General features: G+C 46.1%; 1 protein-coding gene and 1 long non-coding RNA gene across 7 annotated transcripts in view; one reads left to right on the top strand and one right to left on the bottom strand.

Annotated features, from left to right (window-relative positions):
- The window catches only part of NEGR1 (neuronal growth regulator 1), a 748460-nt gene that overhangs the window by 470296 nt on the left and 254447 nt on the right, over window positions 1-23717 (bottom strand). Inside the window, exon 1 of one of the 4 annotated variants that reach the window (XM_063939091.1) lies at window positions 9959-10131. The exons of the other annotated variants lie outside the window; for them this stretch is intronic. Coding sequence (XP_063795161.1) covers window positions 9959-10050 — 92 coding nt within the window. The 5' untranslated portion in view covers window positions 10051-10131. Of the gene's footprint in view, window positions 1-9958; window positions 10132-23717 lie in introns of those variants that run through there. 4 annotated transcript variants of the gene reach the window in all.
- LOC134956639 (uncharacterized) lies at window positions 10212-22126 on the top strand. Of its 3 annotated transcripts, none has more exons than XR_010186044.1 (3): window positions 10212-10297; window positions 19467-19598; window positions 21869-22126. It is a non-coding gene; the product is annotated as an uncharacterized LOC134956639 (long non-coding RNA). The 3 variants fall into 3 exon arrangements; XR_010186046.1 differs by having other exon boundaries at window positions 19467-19616; XR_010186045.1 differs by having other exon boundaries at window positions 10227-10297; window positions 19463-19598.

The following is a 23717-nucleotide window of genomic DNA, read 5'->3' as shown; positions in this document are numbered from 1 at the left end:
GTGACACGCAGAGCTATTTGCTGCACATCATCAATGATTCTGCAACGGCTAGAGCAGGATATGCGCTGCTTTCCCTGGCTATGAGGTTACACGCATGACAGCTTCCCTTGTGCCTGCGATGGGTTCGGTCTGAGCTGCCGGCTGAGCAGAGCTTATCCGGTACTACAAATAGGGATTAATGAGCCCGGTGAAGAAAGAGACAACACATGCGAGCATTGCAATGAGCACTACTGTCCTGAGTGTATGTTCCGCCTGAGCACATTCCTACACGCTGACATTAATGTTATTCCACCACATACGTTACAATAGCACATTTACCACTATTGTCTTCTCAAAGCTGTTTTATTCACTTTCAATACACACAGAAACATATACACAAAATGGAATGCTGTGTGTCTATATATATATATATATATATACTAGGTGGTTCATCGCGCCCTACGGGCGCTCTTCACACCATCGCAAGGGGCTACGCCCCCTTAACCCCTGCACGCCTTTCTGGGGTTTAATATTTGTATTATGTGGAGTACTACCTGAGAGCTGTTTGTAGCCATTTTGGAGCCCAGTGGGAGTCTTAAAAATGCTTCCCCCCATTGACATTAAAAGAAAAAATCCCCCACCCCAGATATATAAAAAAATAAAAAAATTGTGTGCATGCATGGCAAGGGGGAGTGGCCTTGTTAAAATGTGCGTGACTTCTGTAAAATGGCCGTGGCCTTGTGTGAAAAGACGACCTCACACCCCAGTGGGTGTCCCTGGACCAACTGATCACCGGCACCACCGGGAAAAATTAATAATTCCACCATAATAAGCCCCACACAGTAATGCCCCCTGCACCATATTATGCCACACCCTGCAATGGCCTTGATACACTAAATCCCCATTTTACACATTACAGCAGGCAAGAGTCCCCATTTTACACATTACGGTAGGCAAGAGTCCCCATTGTACACATTACGGCAGGCAAGAGTCCCCATTGTACACATTACAGCAGGCAAGAGTCCCCATTTTACACATTACGGCAGGCAAGAGTCCCCATTTTACATATTACGGTAGGCAAGAGTCCCCATTGTACACATTACGGCAGGCAAGAGTCCCCATTGTACACATTACGGCAGGCAAGAGTCCCCATTTTACACATTACGGCAGGCAAGAGTCCCCATTTTACACATTACGGCAGGCAAGAGTCCCCATTTTACACATTACGGCAGGCAAGAGTCCCCATTTTACACATTACGGCAGGCAAGTCCCCATTTTACACAGTACGGCAGGCAAGAGTCCCCATTTTATACATTATGGCAGGCAAGATTCCCCATTTTACACAGTAGGACAGGCAAGTGTCCCCATTTTACACATTACGGCAGGCACGTGTCCCCATCGTATACATTATGGCAGGCACGTGTCCCCATTTGAGGAAAGGGCGGGTGCGTGGGTGGAGGAGAGATGGGTGTGGTGCGGGCATGGGGAGTAATAAGTTCCGTATGTAAGGACAATTGGGGGGGGGGGGGGATGTGGATGTATTGTTATCTCTCCTGCCAGGGGTTACACAGGGAGCCCCCTTTTTTACCTCAGGCAGAATGGCACAGTGGCGACATTGTATATCTGGCACAGTGTCGGCATTGTATATCTGGCACTGTGGGGGCAATGTCTATCTGGCAGTGTGGGGGCAATGTCTATCTGGCACTGTGGGGGCAATGTCTATCTGGCACTGTGGGGGCATTGTATATCTGGCACTGTGGGGGCAATGTCTATCTGGCAGTGTGGGGGCAATGTCTATCTGGCACTGTGGGGGCAATGTCTATCTGGCACTGTGGGGGCAATGTCTATCTGGCACTGTGGAGGCATTGTATAGCTGGCACTGTGGGGGCATTGTATAGCTGGCACTGTGGGGACAATGTCTAGCTGGCACTGTGGGGGCAATGTCTAGCTGGCACTGTGGGGGCATTGTATAGCTGGCACAGTGGGGGCATTGTATAGCTGGCACTGTGGGGGCAATGTCTATTTGTCACTGTGGGGGCATTGTATAGCTGGCACTGTGGGGGCAATGTCTAGCTGGCACTGTGGGGGCATTTATATGCAATTGGTGAACCAGGATCCCGATTCCAGTTTGGCCTTACAAGGAAAATTTCCAGGATTCATTTACTAACGGAACACAGCGTGTTGGACATTAAAGTGTCAATTCAAACGGACTGTGAACCAGAATCCACTTCCACAGGCTAAGACATGGATCCGGATCCATGCATCGGAACACTTGATGGGTAACTGATCACATTGGTCCTGGTAAAAATCAGATCTTGTGTCCAAACATTATCATATGGACCTTGTTCGCTTCAATAAGGTTTCCATCCATGAATTGGTCTATGAGCATTTTTATTTCTTATATGAATTTTATTGATATTTGATATATCAGTCTGTTTTAAATGAATACATTTACACATTATTAGCATCAGCTGTATTAGCGCTGTAATCTATTCTTTTTCCATATTCTTTGTACAGGAGATTGACTATCTCCAATTTACAGCAGCTAAGAGGAACCACTCAAATCTGCGCCTGTCCATTATATACTTGTTATATAATTTTTTTTGCCATCACTCCAATCAGCCATTAAATCTCACACAACAGAAATGTATATACTGTATATGCAAATGCTGCGCAGGTTGATTGGCTGTGAAGTACTTACAGGATCTTATAAGTATAGAAGGGTATTTGTCATCAGAAGTGTCCTGGCATTGTGACCATGGGCCAAATGTAATAGAGTGAGAGTTTCAGAAAGTGAGAGATGTGGTAAGGTTTTTCAGTTTTTTTTAAAGTGGCAATCATTTATACTGTAAAACCAGGTTGATCTTGCTGTGTAAATGATTGCCACTTTAAAAAAAACTGCAAAACCTTACCACATCTCTCACTTTTTGAAACTCTCACTCTATTACATTTGGCCCCATGTCTCGTCCTTGCAAAACTGTTTCCTATCGGACTTTCTTTAGGGACGACCATAACTAAAAGCAGAGGTGAAACCTTACACGGGTGGTCATTCCGAGTTGATCGCTAGCTGAAAATGTTCACTGCACAGCGATGATGCAAAATAACGGAACTTCTGCGCATGCGTATGCGGCACATTGTGCACGCGCGACATACTTTCACAACGGCCGATGTAGATTGACACAAGGTCTAGCGAAGCTTTTCAGTTGCAGTGCTGGCCACAGAGTGATTGACAGGAAGTGGGCGTTTCTGGGTGTCAACTGACCGTTTTCAGGGAGTGTTCTAAAAAACGCAGGCGTGCCAGGAAAAACGCAGGCGTGGCTGGGCGAACGCTGGGCAGGTTTGTGACGTCAAATCCAGAACTGAACAGTCTGAAGTGATTGCAAGCGCTGAGTAGGTCTGAAGCTACTCTGAAACTGCCCAAAAAATATTTTGTATCCGCTGTGCGATTCTTTCGTTCGCACTTCTGCTAAGCTAAAATACACTCCCAGTGGGCGGTGACATAGCGTTTGCACGGCTGCTAAAAACAGCTAGCGAGCGACCAACTCGGAATGACCACCACTGTAAGGGCTGTAACACACTAGCCGGTTTTCCCCGGACGGCAAAAAGCCGGACAAACTTTGTCCGGCTTTTTGCCATCCGGGAGAAACCGGCAGAGTCTGTCACACAGGACGGCTTTGAGCCGTGTGTAATGCTGTGCGCATGCGCTGCATTAGACACGGTTTGGAAAAAAACGTTGTGTGTGAAAGCTCCCCTTCACACACATGGTTTACTGGCTGCAAATACGGCCCGGCAGCCGGACCTTCCAGTGGATAGGTCCGGCTGCAACCCGCCAGCCGGGCCGGGGCCGTGCAGTGTGTAAGGACACTAGTCCTCACACTGTTCATTACAATGCCGGCACGGGAAAAAGCCGGGTAGTGTGTTTTAGCCCTTAGGGTATATTTACCATGGGGGTCATTCCGAGTTGTTCGCTCGGTAAATTTCTTCGCATCGCAGCGATTTTCCGCTTAGTGCGCATGCGCAATGTCCGCACTGCGACTGCGCCAAGTAAATTTGCTATGCAGTTAGGAATTTTACTCACGGTTTTTTCTTCGTTCTGGTGATCGTAATGTGATTGACAGGAAGTGGGTGTTTCTGGGCGGAAACTGGCCGTTTATGAGTGTGTGTGAAAAAACGCTACCGTTTCTTGGAAAAACGCGGGAGTGGCTGGAGAAACGGAGGAGTGTCTGGGCGAACGCTGGGTGTGTTTGTGACGTCAAACCAGGAACGACAAGCACTGAACTGATCACAGATGCCGAGTAAGTCTCGAGTTACTCAGAAACTGCACAGAGATGTCTTATCGCAAAATTGCGAATCTTTCGTTCACAATTTTAAGAAGCTAAGATTCACTCCCAGTAGGCGGCGGCTTAGCGTGTGCAAAGCTGCTAAAAGCAGCTTGCGAGCGAACAACTCGGAATGACCCCCAATATCCAGTACTTAGTCATACACAACTCAGGGTGTGCTAATGCAGGATGACTGAGTACTTAATTTACTAAGCACATTGCATACAAGAAGTTGTTACTCAGCATTTCCAAGCAGCGGTGACTTTAGCGAATGTACCAGGCACGCTTCGTTTAACAAACCCCCATGGAACAACACTTGGAAGGGGATCCAGATTCCTTGCCCAGGGAGGACACTTTCATTATCTCCGGCAAACACTTGTGTAATTACTTGCTCAGTTACAGCCATTCGTATTAGTCATATATTTAGCATGCTCAACACCCAGCAAATGACAGCTCTAAAATACTACCATATACTGTACATAAGCTGCTGGTTACAGCTACTATAAGTGATGTGGAATTGCCGGCGATGAACGGCGATGGACGACTACATCGTTGAACAATATAGCGTTCAAAGATGTAGTGCGTACACACTGAACATTTTCGCTCAGTGACGTCATCGCCGGCGTTCCGGAGCATGCAGCTCAGCCCGACATTGCAAGTCAGCTCAATATTGGTGATCGCTAAGCGGCGTACACGAGCGCACATCGTTCATCGGTCACCAATATTACCCCCATACACACTGGACGATTTCAGCCTAAAAATAAACAATAATGACATTTATGTCGTTATCGTTTCTTTTTTAGGCTGAAATCACCTAGCGTGTACCCCCCTTAAGACTATACAATGTTCCAATCTATCTTCCAGTGGATTGATGTTGTGCTTATAGTGGTTTATAAACATTAATTGCACAAATAAAGCCAGACAGACTGTTATAACAGCAATCGTATACAATCTGCAGCACAAATGTACAGACTGCTCTATAAGACATAAGGATATTAGTGATTCTTACGGATAATACTCAACAACAAGTGATAAGACCTCCGAAACCGCTGAGAGAGATCTTCACCTAGTGCAGCCACCTTCCGGGGGCGGAGCCGGCATCGGGGGCGGAGCTGGGAGATGAGATCATCTCCACGCCACCTCGCCCTATGCAGTGAACAGATACCGCCAGGTCGCATCAACCCGGATAACCCGTTCACACTGCACCTGACCCGGTAATAACCCGGGAATAACCCTTTTTATAACCCGGGTTGAATTACCAGGTCAGGCGACCTAGGATTCCTGGAGTGATCCTTTCACACCGCACAGCGACCCTTGTCGGATCTGGCAATATAAAGGGTCGATACCGGATTATTTGTGTGAAAGGGATATTACTAGGGTGGTCATTCCGAGTTGATCGCTCGCTAGCTACTTTTAGCAGCAAACGCATAGTCGCCGCCCACGGGGGAGTGTATTTTCGCTTTGCAGGAGTGCGAACGCCTGTGCAGCAGAGCGCCTGCAAACACATTTTGTGCAAAACAAGACCAGCCCTGTAGTTACTTATTCTGTGCGATGATTGCTGCAACAAGTGACACGGTAATGACGTCAGATACCCGCCCAGCAAACGCCAGGCCACGCCTGCATTTTTCCAAACACTCCCAGAAAACGGTCAGTTGACACCCATAAACGCCCTCTTCCTGTCAATCTCCTTGCGTTCGGCTGTGTGATTGGAATCGTCGCTAGAACTAGTGCAAAACCACAATGGATTTCGTACCCGTACGACGTGCGTGCGCATTGCGGTGCATACGCATGCGCAGATTAGCCGTTTTTTTCACTGATCGCTACGCAGCGAACAACGGCAGCTAGAGATCAACTCGGAATGACCCCCCCATGGTCTTAATGGATGTTCTCACCGTAATCAGTCCAATAATAACACAGGCAGGGAATATGGGAAGAACACTTGGACCTTATCACTATGTAACAACATCTATTAATGAACAATGACAGTTTTTTTATCCAGCGCCACTATTCAGTTGCAAGTGGACAACCGTTAAGTATTTAACCATCCTATGTAAAGTACTTGCCTCTGCATTGGCAAACAAACTGTTAATGGTAAAAACGAATCATCATCTCCAGTAATAAATGCCGAGGTCAAGGGCTGGAGACAGACAAAATAACATTCAACCATTACAGGGTCAGGGCTGGCAGTAAAACAGTTTGTGGCCAAGCTCAGAAAAAAGGAAACGGTAAACAATATACTGTACAGAACCGGTTCAGCCACAACGAGGACAGGTTACTACAACAGAGCAGGAACCATCACCGGAGTGGGTGAACCACCAAGCTATTTAAGCTTGCCTGGGTCAGTAGACTAATTGCTGACACCAGGGTCGGACTGGCCCACGGGGGAACAGAGGAAACCACCGGTGGGCCCCACTGCCTGTGGGCCCACCACCTCCTGTTATTAATCTTCTACATTACCATGCACGTACAAGCAGTGTTTACTATATATATTTATCAAGGGACCCAGCCCATGCACTCTCTACTGGTTAGCCGGGACTCTGTGGTGGTTGGCCACACCTCCGCTATTGCCTGGCAACACACTTAAGCATGGGCCCCTACTACTGCATTTCCCCGGTTGGCCCTTCTTGCCCCAGTCCGACACTAGCTGACACTCTACCCAGAACCGCTGCACCTGGGAAGGGAGAGTCGACTCTGATTATAGGCGGATGCTAATGGTCCCCTGACAACTACAGCTAGAACAGTCGGTCTGACCAAGGGATGGCTGCTACAGTGGCAAGACCCGCTGTCATTTTTAACAACGCCATACGATGTTACGTCTTGCAAAAACCAATCTACAGTATTCTTCATTACAACAGAAGTTACGGTAAATAGGTACGTCCTTTATAGCATCCAGATGAAGTAAAAACGTATGGAAGTTTTTTCCCTCTTGCATCTGTGATACATCTCAGAAACAGCGTATCTCTTCTAATTATTCACGCTCGACTTCTTTTTTTTTTTACGGTCTATTGTCTTTAGTTTAATAATATATTTCAATCCGCGCGAGACAGCATCGGATGCAGGTATTCAGAAATCAAATTACAGCGGATTTCTTACAAGCGCCACAAAGGTCAGATGCAAAATAAAGTAAAAGGAGTTAAAAAAAAAAACAAAGTTTGGTTATATTCCTGGGTGACACAATAGGCGAATGCTTGGAAGAGTTCTTTAGATGATTACAATGTTTCCCTCTGCATCTAATAGGTATTGTTACTGACAACTGTATGAAACTAATAACTGAAGGGAACAAAGTGTACTGGAAAAGGAAAAAAAAACCTCATTTAAGATCAGCTACAACATCGTCGGCATCAAAAAGCAGAAGCCTTAAAGGTCATTCTTAATTGAAAGTCTTTCTAGCACGTATTGAGTGGGAAAAATATGTGTCCCACTCACACAAAAAAAAAAAAGTACAGAAAAAAAAGTGGAAAAAAAAACTGTGACGATGAGGATAGAAGACTAAAAAAATGTTGTAAAATGATGATCAACAAAAGGGATTGTAACCTCATCTTGGTGTGTTTGAAAATGATTTTTGGCCACACAGTTCAGTAGATTGTGGCGCATTTTCTGACGGCTCCGAACATGTAAAGGACATTGTGTGGTCCTGCATTATCCCCCATCACAAAGACAAGGGTTGCACCTTTCTTCTTCTCTAGGTTCAATTGATTTTTTTTTTCTCTCTCTTTTTGCTTCTCCTAGGTATTTTTGTCTGTTGAAAAGTAAAAAAGCCATAAAGTTGATTGGCAGAATGGCAATGTTTTGCTTTGTCTGCGGATAGGAGGCAGTCATAGAGTTGGGTGCCGGTCGCACACCATTATCGGGACAAAGGAAAGCCAACCGGCGCTCATATTTCTTCAAAGTGAAAAAATAGTAATGACGAACAATGTGCCTATCTTTCAGAGCAATCTGATCATTAAGAGTTCCATGAATCCGGGGGCACACTGGCGCAGCCTGGCTACATAGCATGCGATGCTTCTTCAGATCCTTTTTCATCTCATTTCGGTTTGATTTGAAAACGAAATGTCAGGCTGATCATTTATTCTGCATGATGAGCAATAGACATGTCTTACTGAACGCCAGAAAGGACAGTTTCCCAGTTAGTACCAGTATATCGTCCGTAGTATCCTTCTTCTACTACAGCATCCCAACAGTGAGGATAGTGGGCAGGTTAGGGATAGGGACGGGGGTGGTGGTGGTGGGGGGGGCGGTTAGGTTTAAGTGCCTCCCACCCAGGGGGTTAGGCTGCAGATGGAGGGGGGGGGGGGGGGAGTTGGGCTTAGGCTGCGGGAAAGGGGAAGGGGTTGGGTTTAGGCTGTGTGAAAGGGGGGGTTGGGTTTAGGCTGCGGGAAAGGATGTGGTTAGGCTTAGGCACTAAGGAAGGAAGTTAGGTTTAGGCTGCAGAAAGGGAGGGTTAGGGGGTAGGGGAGAGGGGGGAACTGTCTTACCTCCCGCCGTCGAGATTTACACTATTGGGTTGCCGGCGTCGGTAGTCTGACCGCCAGCATCCCGTCAGCTGGATCCTTCGCACAATCCTGTCGCTGACCAGCGCTCCGCTTTGCAGTCGTCCGTCACGCCTGCACATTGCGGTGCATATGCATGTGCAGTTTGGCTCTGATCGCCCACTGTGCGAAAACGCAGCCTAGAGATCAAGTCTGAATTACCCCCAATGTTTACACTCCTTTTTTGGGTGGGATTTGTTGGCAAAACCGCATTGATCTTAACTAATATTTTTCTTTTTACAGGTGCCACTGCATTTTCATTGGCAAACTACACATAGCGCTCATTTTACCGTTCTGTATCTATCTGTTTATATTGAGCAGCTTCTCCACATCGATATAAGCGCGGTGCACGCATTTTTATCTTTTAATTTCTCAATAAGAAACTTTTGGCCTAGATACTGTATGTCGTGAATAAAAAAGGCTGACACTCTAGTGCTGAACCTAGCGGTGATTCAGGAAAGTTCGGGAAGCGGTGATATACGGTATAATGTAACTGCTCATCAAGGAGTTCTGTGACTTCTTGTACCGGTCAAGGATCACTCTAATAACATCATCATGTTTTATTGGTCGCCAGACGCACAGAAGGACAGTCAGCCTACAAATCATACGCAGGAGAATGGACATATAAACAAGGAAACCTATAACAGCAACTCGGACAAGGTAAAGGGAAACTTATAACAATCACACAAAGAAAATAAACATAAAGACATCACAGGACCAGTCAATGTAGAAGCAGAAGGTGGTGGACATGTTACATTGCATGCGGAGGGTCCTGCTCGTCTGAGAATACAATCTACAATCTGACATCCATAATCCTTTATAGTCTCAGATTATAAGTGATATCAGGCAATTATATTAAATATCCATACAATGTGCTACATGGAGGGTTATAGGACACCACCATGGGTCTTCATGTGGAAAACATGAAGGGGGAGAACGGCTGTGAAGAAATGAAGATGGAAAACAAAAGTAGGATAATAAGATATAATAAAGAAGGAACTGACTGAAGATACTGGGACTGATTCTGGTTACATGAAAGCTGAAAAGCGGACTTTTCTCGTGGATTTAAGCGCAATGCGCATGCGTGAAGGATAGAAAGCGGTGATTATCCATGCGCCAGGTCAGACTTACACTGACTGGCGGAGATCGCTCCTGTGAACGGATTGGTCTACAGCAGTGGTGGCCAAACAGTCGATCGCGATCGACTGGTCGATCGCGGACATGCGACCAGTCGATCGCGATCCGCCGCCCAGCCACCCGAAGCCGCGCCTCTCCTGCCCTCCGCTCCCGCTCTGTCTCCTCACAGTCTGACGGCCGAGTGTATAGCTCAAATCAGGTGCCGGTTCGTTAGCCAATGAGAGCTCGCGGACCGGCACCTGATTTGAGCCATACACGCTGCCGTCAGACTGAGGAGGCAGAACGGGAGCAGCAGGCAGGAGAGGCGCGCGCTGCGCTCACCACACACCAACGGTGAGCTGTTCTATAATCTATACATGTCTGGCACTGGGGGAATATCTGGCTCTGCAGACACATGGCACTGTGGGGGCATATCTGGTACTGTTGGGGCATATCTGGCACTGTGGGGCATGTCTGGCACTGTGGGGTCATGTGTGGCACTGGGGGCATATCTGGCTCTGCGGGCACATGGCACTGTGGGGGCATATCTGGCACTGGGGGCATATCTGGCACTGTGGGGCATGTCTGGCACTGTGGGGTCATGTGTGGCACTGGGGGAATATCTGGCTCTGCGGGCACATAGCACTGTGGGGGCATATCTGGCACTGGGGGCATATCTGGCACTGGGGCATGTCTGGCACTGCGGGGTCATGTGTGGCACTGGGGGCATATCTGGCTCTGTGGGCACATGGCACTGTGGGGGCATGTCTGGCACTGTGGGGTCATGTGTGGCACTGGGGGAATATCTGTCTCTGCGGGCACATGGCACTGTGGGGGCATATCTGGCACTGTGGGGCATATCTGGCACTGTGGGGCATGTCTGGCACTGTGGGGTCGTGTGTGGCACTGGGGGCATATCTGTCTCTGCGGGCACATGACACTGTGGGGGCATGTCTGGCACTGTGGGGTCATGTGTGGCACTGGGGGAATATCTGGCACTGCGGGCACATGGCACTGTGGGGGCATATCTGGCACTGTGGGGGCATATCTGTAATCTGGCGCTGTGGGGGCATATCTGTATCTGGCACTGTGGGGTCATATGTGGCACTGGGCATATCTGGCTCTGTGGGCACATGGCACTGTGGGGGCATATCTGTATCTGGCAGTGTGGGGGCATATCTGGCACTGTGGGGTCATATGTGGCACTGGGCATATCTGGCTCTGCGGGCACATGGCACTGTGGGGGCATATCTGGCACTGTGGGCACATGGCACTGTGGGGGCATGTGTATCTGGCACTGTGGGGGCATATCTGGCACTGTGGGGGCATGTGTATCTGGCACTGGGGGCATATGTGTTTGAGGTTTTTACCTGTGGGGGCCAATGTGTTATTTTGCGTGAGGTAGTCATTACACTCTGCGCAGCAAGGCTACGTCCCTTTTTTTTTGTTATACCACGCCCATTTTTAGTTATAGCACGCCCACTTTTTGTTATGCCACGCCCCTTTTTTTGCGCGCGCGCCTGCGGCGCGCGCTATTATTCCTCCTAGGTAGATCACAAAAGCTTTTTAGCTTTCACAGTAGATCACCGACTCCAAAAGTCTGGCCACCCCTGGTCTACAGTATCTGTTGATGGGCCACCCTTTTTTGTGGAGCTTGTCTGGGCGGTAACTGGGCGTTGACCATGCGATTGCAAGGAACAGCCCCATTTTGCGGGAGTGTCATGGAAGTATGATGGGTGGGTAATTATATGCAATATGCAGGGGTGTGTATGAAATAAAGGCACGTGATAGGGAGATGTGCAGGGGTGTGTATGAAATAAAGGCATGTGATTGGGTGATGTGCAGGGGTGTGTATGAAATAAAGGCACGTGATAGGGAGATGTGCAGGGGTGTGTATGAAATAAAGGCACGTGATAGGCAGATGTGCAGGGGTGTGTATGAAATAAAGGCACGTGATAGAGTGATGTGCTGGGGTGTGTATGAAATAAAGGCATGTGATTGGGCGATGTGAAGGGGTGTGTATAAAATAAAGACACGTGATAGGGTTATGTGCAGGGGTGTGTATGAAATAAAGGCACATGATAGGGTGATGTGCAGGGGTGTGTATGAAATAAAGGCACATGATAGGGTGATGTGCAGGGGTGTGTATGAAATAAATGGCATGTGATAGGTTGAGGATGTAATATAAAACTAGAAAGCAGCAATATGCAGCTAACAGGATGAAACAAATGATGATACACTACAGCAGTATGAACAGTGATCTACATGAATGTAAGAGAATGGGATTGGGGAAATAGAAATGACATACTTTGTAAGTGGCAAAGATTTGGAGCGGCATATTCTGCGCATAAACAACACAGTAAACATAATTACCTTAGGAAGGATGAATATCATCCCTATCAAATAAAATGTAGAAGATTAAAGAAAGAAGAAAATGGTAGAAGTGGCTCTTGTCATCTCAAGTGTGAATTTAACTGGAATTAAATATTCAGTGAACCAGGCAACAAAAATGACAAAATATAAATACTATCCATTAAAACCCCAGCAAAGCTCTGTGATAAAACACATCCCGGCAATGAATTTCAGTGGAGCAGGAGGTTCTCTACACAGATGAAAGGTGTTATAGCATAATATATAAAAGTCGCAGCTGTATGTGAAAGGGTCAATAAATTAATTAAAATATGACTGTGATCTCTTTTTATAAAGATGGCAACATTCATTTAATCCCCTTCTGTCTCGCACATCTATGCTGTGTAAACAGTTCACATCACAGTGTTGGTCTTTTTAATAAAAAAAAAAGAAAGGAACATTCATGGAAGTAACGCAGACCTGTAGGAGACTTTCTCTCTGCTTCATGCTGAAGCTCACGTTTATAAGATAATGCTTGTGAGAGATAGTGATAAAATAAAACCACACAATGGGCATAATAATGCAGTAACAATATACAAACAAACTAATTACTCACAGATGTCTTTTTGCTGCGGATGAAGTGGGGCACAATGAAGGTGGCCTATGAACAGGAAAATTTGCATGGAGCAGCATATCTATTCATATGAGATTAATGTTCCACAAATAAAGGGAAACTGAGCAAGTTCCTGGTCCATCCGCACCTCCAATCTATGCATTCAAAGCTTGGGATCAAAAGTGCAGGATTTACATATTGTAGTTCCCCCGGTTCATATTATGTCAACTGTAGTGTCCCCAGTATACATTATGCCACGCAGTGCCCCCCAAGTCACAGTATGCCACATACCGAAGTGCCCCTGGTTCACATTATGCTACAGTGTATGCCCCCCAGTTCTCATTATGCCATACTCTATTGCTCCCCGATTAATATCTGTAGTACCCCAGTACACATTATGCCTCTCAGTGCCCTCCAGTTCACAATATGCCAAACACCAAAGTGCCCCTAGATTACATTATGCTACAGTGTAGTGCCCCCCAGTTCTCATTATACCATACTCTATCACCCCCCAATTCATATTATACTACATTGTAGTGCCCCAGTACACATTATGCCACTCAGTGCCCTCCCCCAGTTCACAGTATGACACACACCTAAGTGCCCCTTACATTATGCTACAGTGTACTGCCCCACAGTTCTCATTATGCCATACTCTATTGCTTCCCAATTCATATCTGTAGTGCCCCAGTACACATTATGCCTCTCAGTGCCCCCCAGTTCACAGTATGCCAGACACCAAAGTGCACCTAGATTACATTCTGCTACAGTGTAGTGCCCCCAGTTCTTATTATGCCATACTCTATTGATCCTCAATTCATATTATACTACATTGTAGTGCCCCTGTACACATTACGCCTCTCAGTGCCCCCCAGTTCACAGTATGCCACACACCAAAGTGCACCTAGTTTACATTATGCTACAGTGTAGTGCCCCACAGTTCTCATTATGCCATAGTCTATTGCTCCCAATTAATATCTGTAGTGCCCCAGTACACATTATGCCTCTCAGTGCCCCCCAGTTCACAGTATGCCACACACCAAAGTAACCCTAGATTACATTATGCTACAGTATAGTGCCCCCAGTTCTCATTATGCCATACTCTATTGCTCACCAATTCATATTATACTACATCGTAGTGTCCCAGTACACATAATGCCACTCAGTGCCCCCCTGTTCACAGTATGCCACACACCTAAGTGCCCCTAGTTTACATTATGCCATGCTCTATTGCACTCCAATTTATATTATACTACACTGCAGTGCCCCAGTACACATTATACCACTCAGTACCCCCCAGTTCACAGTATGCCACACACCTAAGTGCCCCTAGTTTACATTATGCTACAGTTTAGTACCCCACAGTTCTCATTATGCCATACTCTATTGCCCCCAAATCATATAATACTACATTGTAGTGCCCCAGTAAACATGCCACTCAGTGCTCGCCCCAGTTCACAGTATGCCACACACCTAAGTGCCCCTAGTTTACATTATGCTACAGTGTAGTACCCCGCAGTTCTCATTATGCTATACTCTATTGCCAAAAATTCATATTATACTACATTGTAATGCCCCAGTACACATGCCACTCAGTGCTCACCCCAGTTCACAGTATGCCACACACCTAAGTGCCTCTAGATTACATTATTCTACAGTATAGTGCCCCCAGTTCTCATTATGGCATACTCTATTGCTCCCCAATTAATATTATACTACATTGTAGTGTCCCAGTACACATAATGCCACTCAGTGCCCCCCAGTTCACAGTATGCCACACACCTAAGTGCCCCTAGTTTACATTATGCTACAGTGTAGTGTCCCAAAGTTCTCATTATGCCATGCTCTATTGCCCCCAATTCATATTATACTACATTGTAGTGCCTTGTAGTGCCGCCAGTATACACTATGCCACTCAGTGACCCCCAGATCACAATATGCCTCATAGTAATGCCTCCCATTAATATTTGTATTATTATAATTATCTTCATTGTTTATTTATATAGTGCCATCAATGTATACAGTGCTGTACAGAGAGTACGTGTCATTCATATCAATGCCTACCGCATTGGAGCTTACAGTCTAAATTCCCTAACACACACATTCATTTTTTTTTATCAGAATCTAATTAACCTACTAGTATGTTTGTGGAATGTGAAAGGAAGAAACTGGAGCATATGGAGGAAACCCACGCAAACACATGAGAACATAACAACTCCACACACATTAGGCATGACTGCAAATTTAAGGCGTGACCTCAGTGCTGCGAGGCAGTAATGCTAGCACACTAAAGTGACACCACAATATGCCACACTGTACAGTAATCCAATTCATATTATGCCACATAGTGCCTTTCAGTTGACATTATGTTACACAGTGCCCCCAGTTTATATTAAGCCACAGTGCCCCCAGTTTATATTAAGCTACAGTGCCCCCATTTCTTATTAAGCCACAGTGCCCCCAGTTCATATTAAGCTACACTGTTCCCAGTTCATATTAAGTTACAGTGCCCCCAGATCATATTACGCCACAGTGCTCTCAGTTTATATTAAGCTACAGTGCCCCCATTTCATATTAAGCCACAGTGCCCCCAATTCATATTAAGCTACAATGTCCCCAGTTCATATTAAGCTACAGTGCCCCCAGGTCATATTACGCCACAGTGCTCTCAGTTTATATTAAGCTACAGTGCCCCCATTTCATATTAAGCCACAGTGCCCCCAATTCATATTAAGCTACAATGTCCCCAGTTCATATTAAGCTACAGTGCCCCCAGGTCATATTAAGCCACAGTGCCCCAGTTCATATTAAGCTACAGTGCCCCCAGTTCATATTATGACAAAGTGCCCCCAGTTCATATTAAGCCACAGTGCCCCAGTTCATAATAAGCTACAGTGCCCCCAATTCATATTAAGCTACGGTGCCCCCAGTTCATATTAAGCTAGTGCCCTCAGTTCATATTAAGCTACAGTGCCCAGTTCACATTAAGCTAGTGCCCCAGTTCATATTAAGCCACAGTGCCCCCAGTTCATATTAAGCCACAGTGCCCCCAGTTCATATTAAGCTACAGTGCCCCCAGTTCATATTAAGCCACAGTGCTCCCAGTTCATATTAAGCTACAGTGCCCCCAGTTCATATTAAGCCACAGTGCCCCCAGTTCATATTAAGCCACAGTGCTCCCAGTTCATATTAAGCCACAGTGCTCCCAGTTCATATTAAGCCACAGTGCCCAGTTCATATTAAGCTTCAGTGCCCCCAGTTCATATTATGCCACAGTGCCCCCAGTTCATATTAAGCCACAGTGCCCCCAGTCCATATTAAGCTACAGTGCCCCCAGTTCATATTAAGCCACAGTGCCCCCAGTCCATATTAAGCTACAGTGCCCCCAGTTCATATTAAGCCACAGTGCCCCCAGTTCACATTAAGCCACAGTGCTCCCAGTTCATATTAAGCCAGAGTGCCTTCAGTTCATATTAAGCTACAGTGCCCCAGTTCATATTAAGCCACAGTGCCCCAGTTCATATTAAGCCACAGTGCCCCAGTTCATATTAAGCCACAGTGCCCCCAGTTCATATTAAGCCACAGTGCCCCCAGTTCATATTAAGCCACAGTGCCCCCAATTCATATTAAGCTACAATGTCCCCAGTTCATATTAAGTTACAGTACCCCCAGATCATATTACGCCACAGTGCTCCCAGTTTATATTAAGCTACAGTGCCCCATTTCATATTAAGCCACAGTGCTCCCAGTTCATATTAAGCTACAGTGCCCCCAGTTCATATTAAGTTACAGTGCCCCTAGATCATATTACGCCACAGTGCTCTCAGTTTATATTAAGCCACAGTGCCCCAGTTCATATTAAGCCACAGAGGCCCCAGTTCATATTAAGCCACAGTGCTTCCAGTTTATATTATGCCTCAGTGCCCCCAGCGCATCCCCACTGCTCTCACCTCTCTGCGTGTAACTGTGGCCACACACAAGGGACATTTTGCCCTTCTGCTCCAAATGCGGTTTCTGAGCTCGCCTTAAGACACCTGTGTTACAGTACTGCCCCAGTAAAGCTCCCCACATTCCAGTGCGTGTTATGTCATGTTGGGGACAGGTGCTACTCGGTACCTATTCACAGGAAGTGAGGAAGACACTCAAAGCAGTTGGGCCAACCGAGATCAGTATGACCCTATGTGGGGTCCTCCCATTGGTGATCTTGCACTGCACTGCTTACTGTCACTATTTAGTATCAAGTCACCTTTTGCAACTGTTCTGTGGAGTACTGCTCTTATTCCCCATTTAGGAGCAGAATTGTGTGTATTTTGGGTTGAAATCCAACAAATGCTAGATCAGAATGTACTGATACCATCATTACCCCAGCTCTATCTATAGTATAGACTATAAATTCTGCAACATGTAGAAGTCACAAATCTTGTCAAAAATGTTGCAACCTGAAATTTGTTTTGCACAAAATCCCATCTCAATTTTTTTTTCTTGAAACGTAATTGACTCATGTTAAAAGTATTTGCAGCAACAACTACTACTCGCTCCATTGTCAAGTTTTACTCCAATCCCAGCAATTGGAGCTCGGAGAAAATATGTTGAACGGCGGTTACCAGAATCTGCAGACCAAGACTCCAAATACTGTAACTCCAGGAATTAACAGGCCGGAAAAACTGTCACAAAACGATCTGTCCCCATCGCACAGAGGGAACGCGTACCAACATCTGTCTAGATGACTGTGCATCAAAAATTGAAAGCTGACATTTATTTCTCTATATCACATACAGATCACAGCAGTAGTCCATCTTTCTCTTTTATACTACTAGTATGCAAAATGGGAAAATCAGATTATTACGGATTTTAAAAAACAATGAAAAAAATAATTTATACATTAACTAGCAAATAACATTAATATGTTTTATATTTGATCATCAAAAACAAAGTTTATCATGGTCACCTGCCGTTTCTACTATATGCAATTTGTCATTTCTAACTTGTTACAGTTTAAATATATGTAAGTTGTAATATATATAAGTTGCTGAAAATAGTTATTAAACAAGCTTTATATTGGTGTGATCATTAATGATAAAGTAACGTATATTAAGGCCCAGATTTATCAAGCCTGCTTAGTAAATGTCCCCCTAAGTCTTGATAAATCAGGGTCTAAGAGTGAAATAATAATTAATAATAATAATAATAATAATAATAATGATAATAATAATATTTATATATTTTTTATGTTATATTATATTTTATATTTAAGTGTAAACATAGTGTCTGCAGCACTGTACATGGAATATACATAGGGCCGTATTCATTTAGTCGCAGTAATTTTCCACGGCTAATTTACCCGCACAATGCTATCCAATTAGCCCCAAAGCCGGCACTTATCTGGGATTTTGTGAGGCAGGTGAAACCGTATCCGCGATAAGTATGCATTTTTTTTCCTGACTGTGGCGGCGAAAACACATAGGTCCGCGACTTTACGCGGATCCTGTTTTTTCACACGAAAATGTTTCAGATGAAAAAAAATTAAAAATCAGGACTAAAAAATAAAAATCGCGACCCTCCCACCATTTTTTTTTCACCCAAAACAGTTTTGGGTGTAATTGAATAGCCCCCCACCCTCATAGTGGTAGTAAAACTTGACACATCCTAGGTAAACTATATCGCAGGAACACAGAGCAATAACCCAACAGGCTAGGTAGGTCGCGGACATGGGGGTGAGGTTGGGGCCTGTATGAGAATGACCAAGAAAGTCGCCATGAATTACTGTAAACAAAGATAACGCAACAAACCAAGAAAATAAAGTTGAGCTTTATAGAGGGAGAAGAATCCACTTTATTTTTTTAGAAATCTCTGTTTATTGGACGGAGCCAGTGTGATAGCGTTTAATTACCGAAACTCCGCCGCCACAGCCAATGATTGACTGCGCTAAGACACAAATGTAAGCGCTGGGATGCTACTGAGCAAAATAAATAGCTATATTGACTTAATACGCTGGCTAGCGCGATAGCCAGTTCTGTCTTTTTATAATTTGACAATTAAAGAAAGCGGCTTCTGGAGTGCAGTACTGTATTTCACGTTAATTAGTACCATGGGGAGAGGAGAAAGAAAAGACGACGTCCATCACACGCAGCTTCTCTGCGCTGCCTCTAACAAACTTCTTCAATTATTAATGGGTTACAATTTGCTACACAATGGACATACGACTGGAATGGCTCTGGTGCTTCTATAGCATGATCTGCAATAATTGTATTTGCAGGCTTTCTTCATTGAGAAACCCGTGACTCATTCCTTTATCTTCACCACGGAGAAAAGGGACTTATTACTGCTCAGGAATATACAACATTGTATCCGTCAGTTATTCTCTATTAATTGTATTTATAATCCCTTATCATGAAACAACAACCTTAATATTCTGTGCCAACACAGAGCCCCGGAGATCCCGGACTGTGATGGCGCAGCCTTTAATTTAATTACCTGCTAAACTGCCGCATGCCGATTGAAATATTAAGCCTATTAGATTTGTGTATTTTGCATATTTCATCTATTTTGTTTTCCAGGCAGACAGTCGGCATTTGCTGAAGGAATGAGAAATAAGAATAATGGTTGATTAATCCGCACGTGGCGTTTAGGACCTCATTGGAGTGGACACAAATTCTGGGCACCTCCTGAACTTCCGTAGCGGCCTCCAGATATGTATGCAACCACAAGCAGGTTTATATCTAAAAGCACTGGGAATGTTGGGGTGTATGAGGGAGATAGAATGATCAGTCTCTATCTCTCAGACCCAACTGGCGGATTATTTTGACTTTCAGTTCTTTTGCAGTCTTATTTTTAATCCCGGACATTGCGAATTTGGGAAGCGCAATAGTCAAATCTACAGGCTGGTTTTATTGCATGCGGTAATACAGGAATAAGACCTGGGCAAATTATTTCACCTAGGGGGTAATTCAAACATGATCGATGCTGTGCGTTTTTGCACAGCAGGCAATCAGGTCTGACCTGCGCATGCACCGCAATGCGCAGGCACAATGGACAGCTGCAAAGCGGATCGCCGGTCAGTGACAGGATTGTGCGATGGAACCATTCGTACAGGTGTTCCCAAGGTGATTGACAGGAAGAAGGCGTTTGTGGGTGGCAACTGACTGTTTTCTTGGAGTGTTTGAAAAAATGCAGGCGTGTCCAAGCGTTTGTAGGGAGGGTGACTGACGTCAAATCCGGTCCCGGTAAAACTGGTGTGATCGCAGCGGCTGAGTAAGTCCTGGGCTGCGCAGAGTCTACACCAAATCAGTTTGTGCAGCTCTGCTACACATAGGATCGCACACTTGCACAGCGAAAATACACTCCACCCTGTAGGCGGCGACTATCTGATCGCAGCGCTGCAAAAATCACTGCCCAGCGATCAGGTCTGAATTACCCCCCTAATTTTGTATTCCATATGAACATTAGCGGTCCGTGAGGCTCTCACATTTTCTCAAGACCGAATGCAGCGCGATAATTTCTCAGGATCAAGTGCAAGCCTTGATCTATATTTAAGCTATATCCTTATACTCACCACAGCGCTACAGGGCGCTAACTTACTCCATGCGTAACTTAACAACACCCCACAACCCATTAAGAAAATGAAACATTTTGAGAATAATTCTTTATCAAGAGGCCTCCTTCTTATCGAGTAAACCTGAAATCAAGTACAACGGACATACAACTAATAAGATGGACATGTAAAACTTAAGAGGCTCCCCAATGGCTGTGACACTGGCATTTTTGTACAGGAGATGAGGAACCACTTTGCAGTTCTGCCATACCTAAGTATGCCATATTTCTGATGACAAATGAGTGCGCACCGGTGTGAAGTAGCAGCGTGCTACCGGAGGGTCTGGCTTAGGCACACTCGCCAACTCACCTGGAATTCATGGAAAACTCCTGAGTTTGGGGGAGTTCTCCGGGCTTCCAGGGTGATCCTCCCATACTGCGGTCCTTCTATGGTGAAGTGGTAGGTGGGCATGATGACAGTTGTCATGGGAGGGAGGGCTGTGATTATGCTATTCATAGTGCTATACCCCCTAGACTTCCCTGTCCCCGAATTTAACACAATGGGAAAGCAGGTAATATGGTAACGGGTGTGGTCACATCACATAGGGAGCAAGTCGTGGCACTTTCCTGTACATATTTGCACCAAGCACAACTCTGTAGTGACAAAAGTAGGCAACAGCCACCATCAATCACAACTAATGCCCCCACAATACCTGAGTTTAGACTCCGCCGTAAAAGGGTCATTTCCGAGTTGTTCGCTCGCTACCAGTTTTTAGCAGCCGTGCAAACACACTGCCGCCTCCCACTGGGAGTGTATTTTAGCTTAGCAGAAGTGCGAACGATTGCATCGCAGAACAGCAACAAAAAAATATTGTGCAGCTTTAGAGTAGCTCCAGACCTACTCAGCGCTTGCGATCACTTCAGACTATTCAGTTCCGGATTTGACGTCACAAACACGCCCTGCGTTTGCCCAGCCACGCCTGCGTTTTTCCTGGCACGCCTGCGTTTTTTCAAGCACTTCCTGAAAACGGTCAGTTGACACCCAGAAACACCCATTTCATGTCAATCACTCTGCGGCAACCAGTGCGACTGAAAAGCTTCGCTAGACCTTGTGTGAAACTACATTGGCTGTTGTGAAAGTACTTCGTACGTGCACACTGCGCCGCATGCGCAGAAGTGCCATTTTTTTACTTAATCGCAGCGCAGCGAACATTTTCAGCTAGCGATCAACTCGGAATGACCCCCGTAGTACAGGGTCAGTCTGGTAGCAAATCAGTTGATGTCAGATTGACCCCACAGCCACAATGAGACCCAATAAAGCAAATATATCTTCATAATCTAGATAAAAAAAATGTAAGTGACTTTATATATATTTTTTTAAATATTGGTACTTTGTTTCTGCATGTACGTAGGCTTGTTTTTGTCTATTTTAGGATAACATTCTGATTACTATGGAAACCATATGCCTGGTCTGAGGAGGCTTGCCGTCATCACTTTTGACTTTCTTCTGCTTTGTGAATGGTAACTGTGTCTATAGCATCCACACCACAGCTTTGACATCACACTGCACCTGAAGAAGGTAGGAGGAGCCACCCTAGAACGCCGCCCTTCCTCAGAACAAGGTGCGTGACGAGACACACCTGTCTCACAGTCCATAACGAGCTCATGAAATAAACGATGATTTCAGATGATTTCATACCGCATGTGTGTTTGGGAGGTGAAGACACCCCCAGAATTTATTCTGATCCCCAATACATGACATTACGAGTAAGAAAGATACAGACCTCACCTTAAGTTTTTATTTGGTGTTAAAAGCTAGCCAGGCAGTCGGAGCAGTGAGTCATGGAAGATGCTATTCAAAAAAGATATTGGGGTCTTATTTATGAAGCCCCAAAAGGCCTCAACTTCAGCAAATATGGCTGTTCTTATTCACCAGAGATAGAGTTTCCAACTATTTTTGCAAAGCGACAATTGCCAGTAGCGGTTTGCGGTACCCACCTAGGCCATGCACGTGATAGCTACTGTAACTACAGATGTAACAATGCTCAGCTTGCTGCATGGCGTGCCGGACTGCAACTATATGCAACCAGCGATCGCCAACTGCGAACAGTAACAGCCCAGCGCGCCATGCAGCAAGATGAGCCAGAATACCGACAGCAGCATCCCATCCATCAGAATCCCGACAGCCCTCTCCATAGTACCCTAACCCTCCCTTGTGAGTGACTAAACCTAACCTTCCCCTGCCCCCTACTCTAACCCTCCCTTGTGGATGCCTAAACCTAACCTTCCACTGCCCCCTACTCTAACCCTCCCTTGTGGTTGCCTAAACCTAACCTTCCACTGTCCCCTACCCTAACCCTCCCTTGCGGGTGCTTAAACCTAACCTTCCCCTGTCCATAGTACCCTAACCCTCCCTTGTGGGTGCATAGCCCTAACCCTCCCCTGTCCCCTACCCTAACCCTCCCTTGTGGGTGCCTAAACCTAACCCTCCCCTGTCCCCTACCCTAACCCTCCCCTGTGGGTGCCTAAACCTAACCCTCCCCTGTCCCCTACCCTAACCCTCCCTTGTGGGTGCATAGCCCTAACCCTCCCCTGTCCCCTACCCTAACCCTCCCTTGTGGGTGCATAGCCCTAACCCTCCCCTGTCCCCTACCCTAACCCTCCATTGTGGGTGCCTAAACCTAACCCTCCCCTGTCCCCTACCCTAACCCTCCCTTGTGGGTGCCTAAACCTAACCCTCCCCTGTCCCCTACCCTAACCATCCCTTGTGGGTGCCTAAACCTAACCTTCCCATGCCCCCTACCCTAACCCTCCCTTGTGGGTGCCTAAACCTAACCCTCCCCTGTCCCCTACCCTAACCCTCCCTTGTGAGTGCCTAAACCTAACCTTCCCCTGCCCCCTACCCTAACCCTCCCTTGTGAGTGCCTAAACCTATCCTTCCCCTGTCCCCTACCCTAACCCTCCCTTGTGGGTTCCTAGCCCTAACCCTCCCCTGTCCCCTACCCTAACCCTCCCTTGTGGGTGCCTAAACCTAACCCTCCCCTGTCCCCTACCCTAACCCTCCCTTGTGGGTGCCTAAACCTAACCCTTCCCTGTCCCCTACCCTAACCCTCCCTTGTGGGTGCCTAAACCTAACCTTCCCATGCCCCCTACCCTAACCCTCCCTTGTGGGTGCATAGCACTAACCCTCACCTGTCCCCTACCCTAACCATCCCTCATCAGTGCCTAAACCTAACCCTCCCCTGTCCCCTACCCTAACCCTCCCTTGTGGGTGCCTAAACC

The sequence above is a fragment of the Pseudophryne corroboree genome, chromosome 9 (assembly GCF_028390025.1).
Source record: "Pseudophryne corroboree isolate aPseCor3 chromosome 9, aPseCor3.hap2, whole genome shotgun sequence".
Classification (NCBI taxonomy): domain Eukaryota; kingdom Metazoa; phylum Chordata; class Amphibia; order Anura; family Myobatrachidae; genus Pseudophryne; species Pseudophryne corroboree.
Note: the sequence above shows the minus strand (reverse complement) of the source record. Positions and strands in the feature narration are given on the sequence as shown.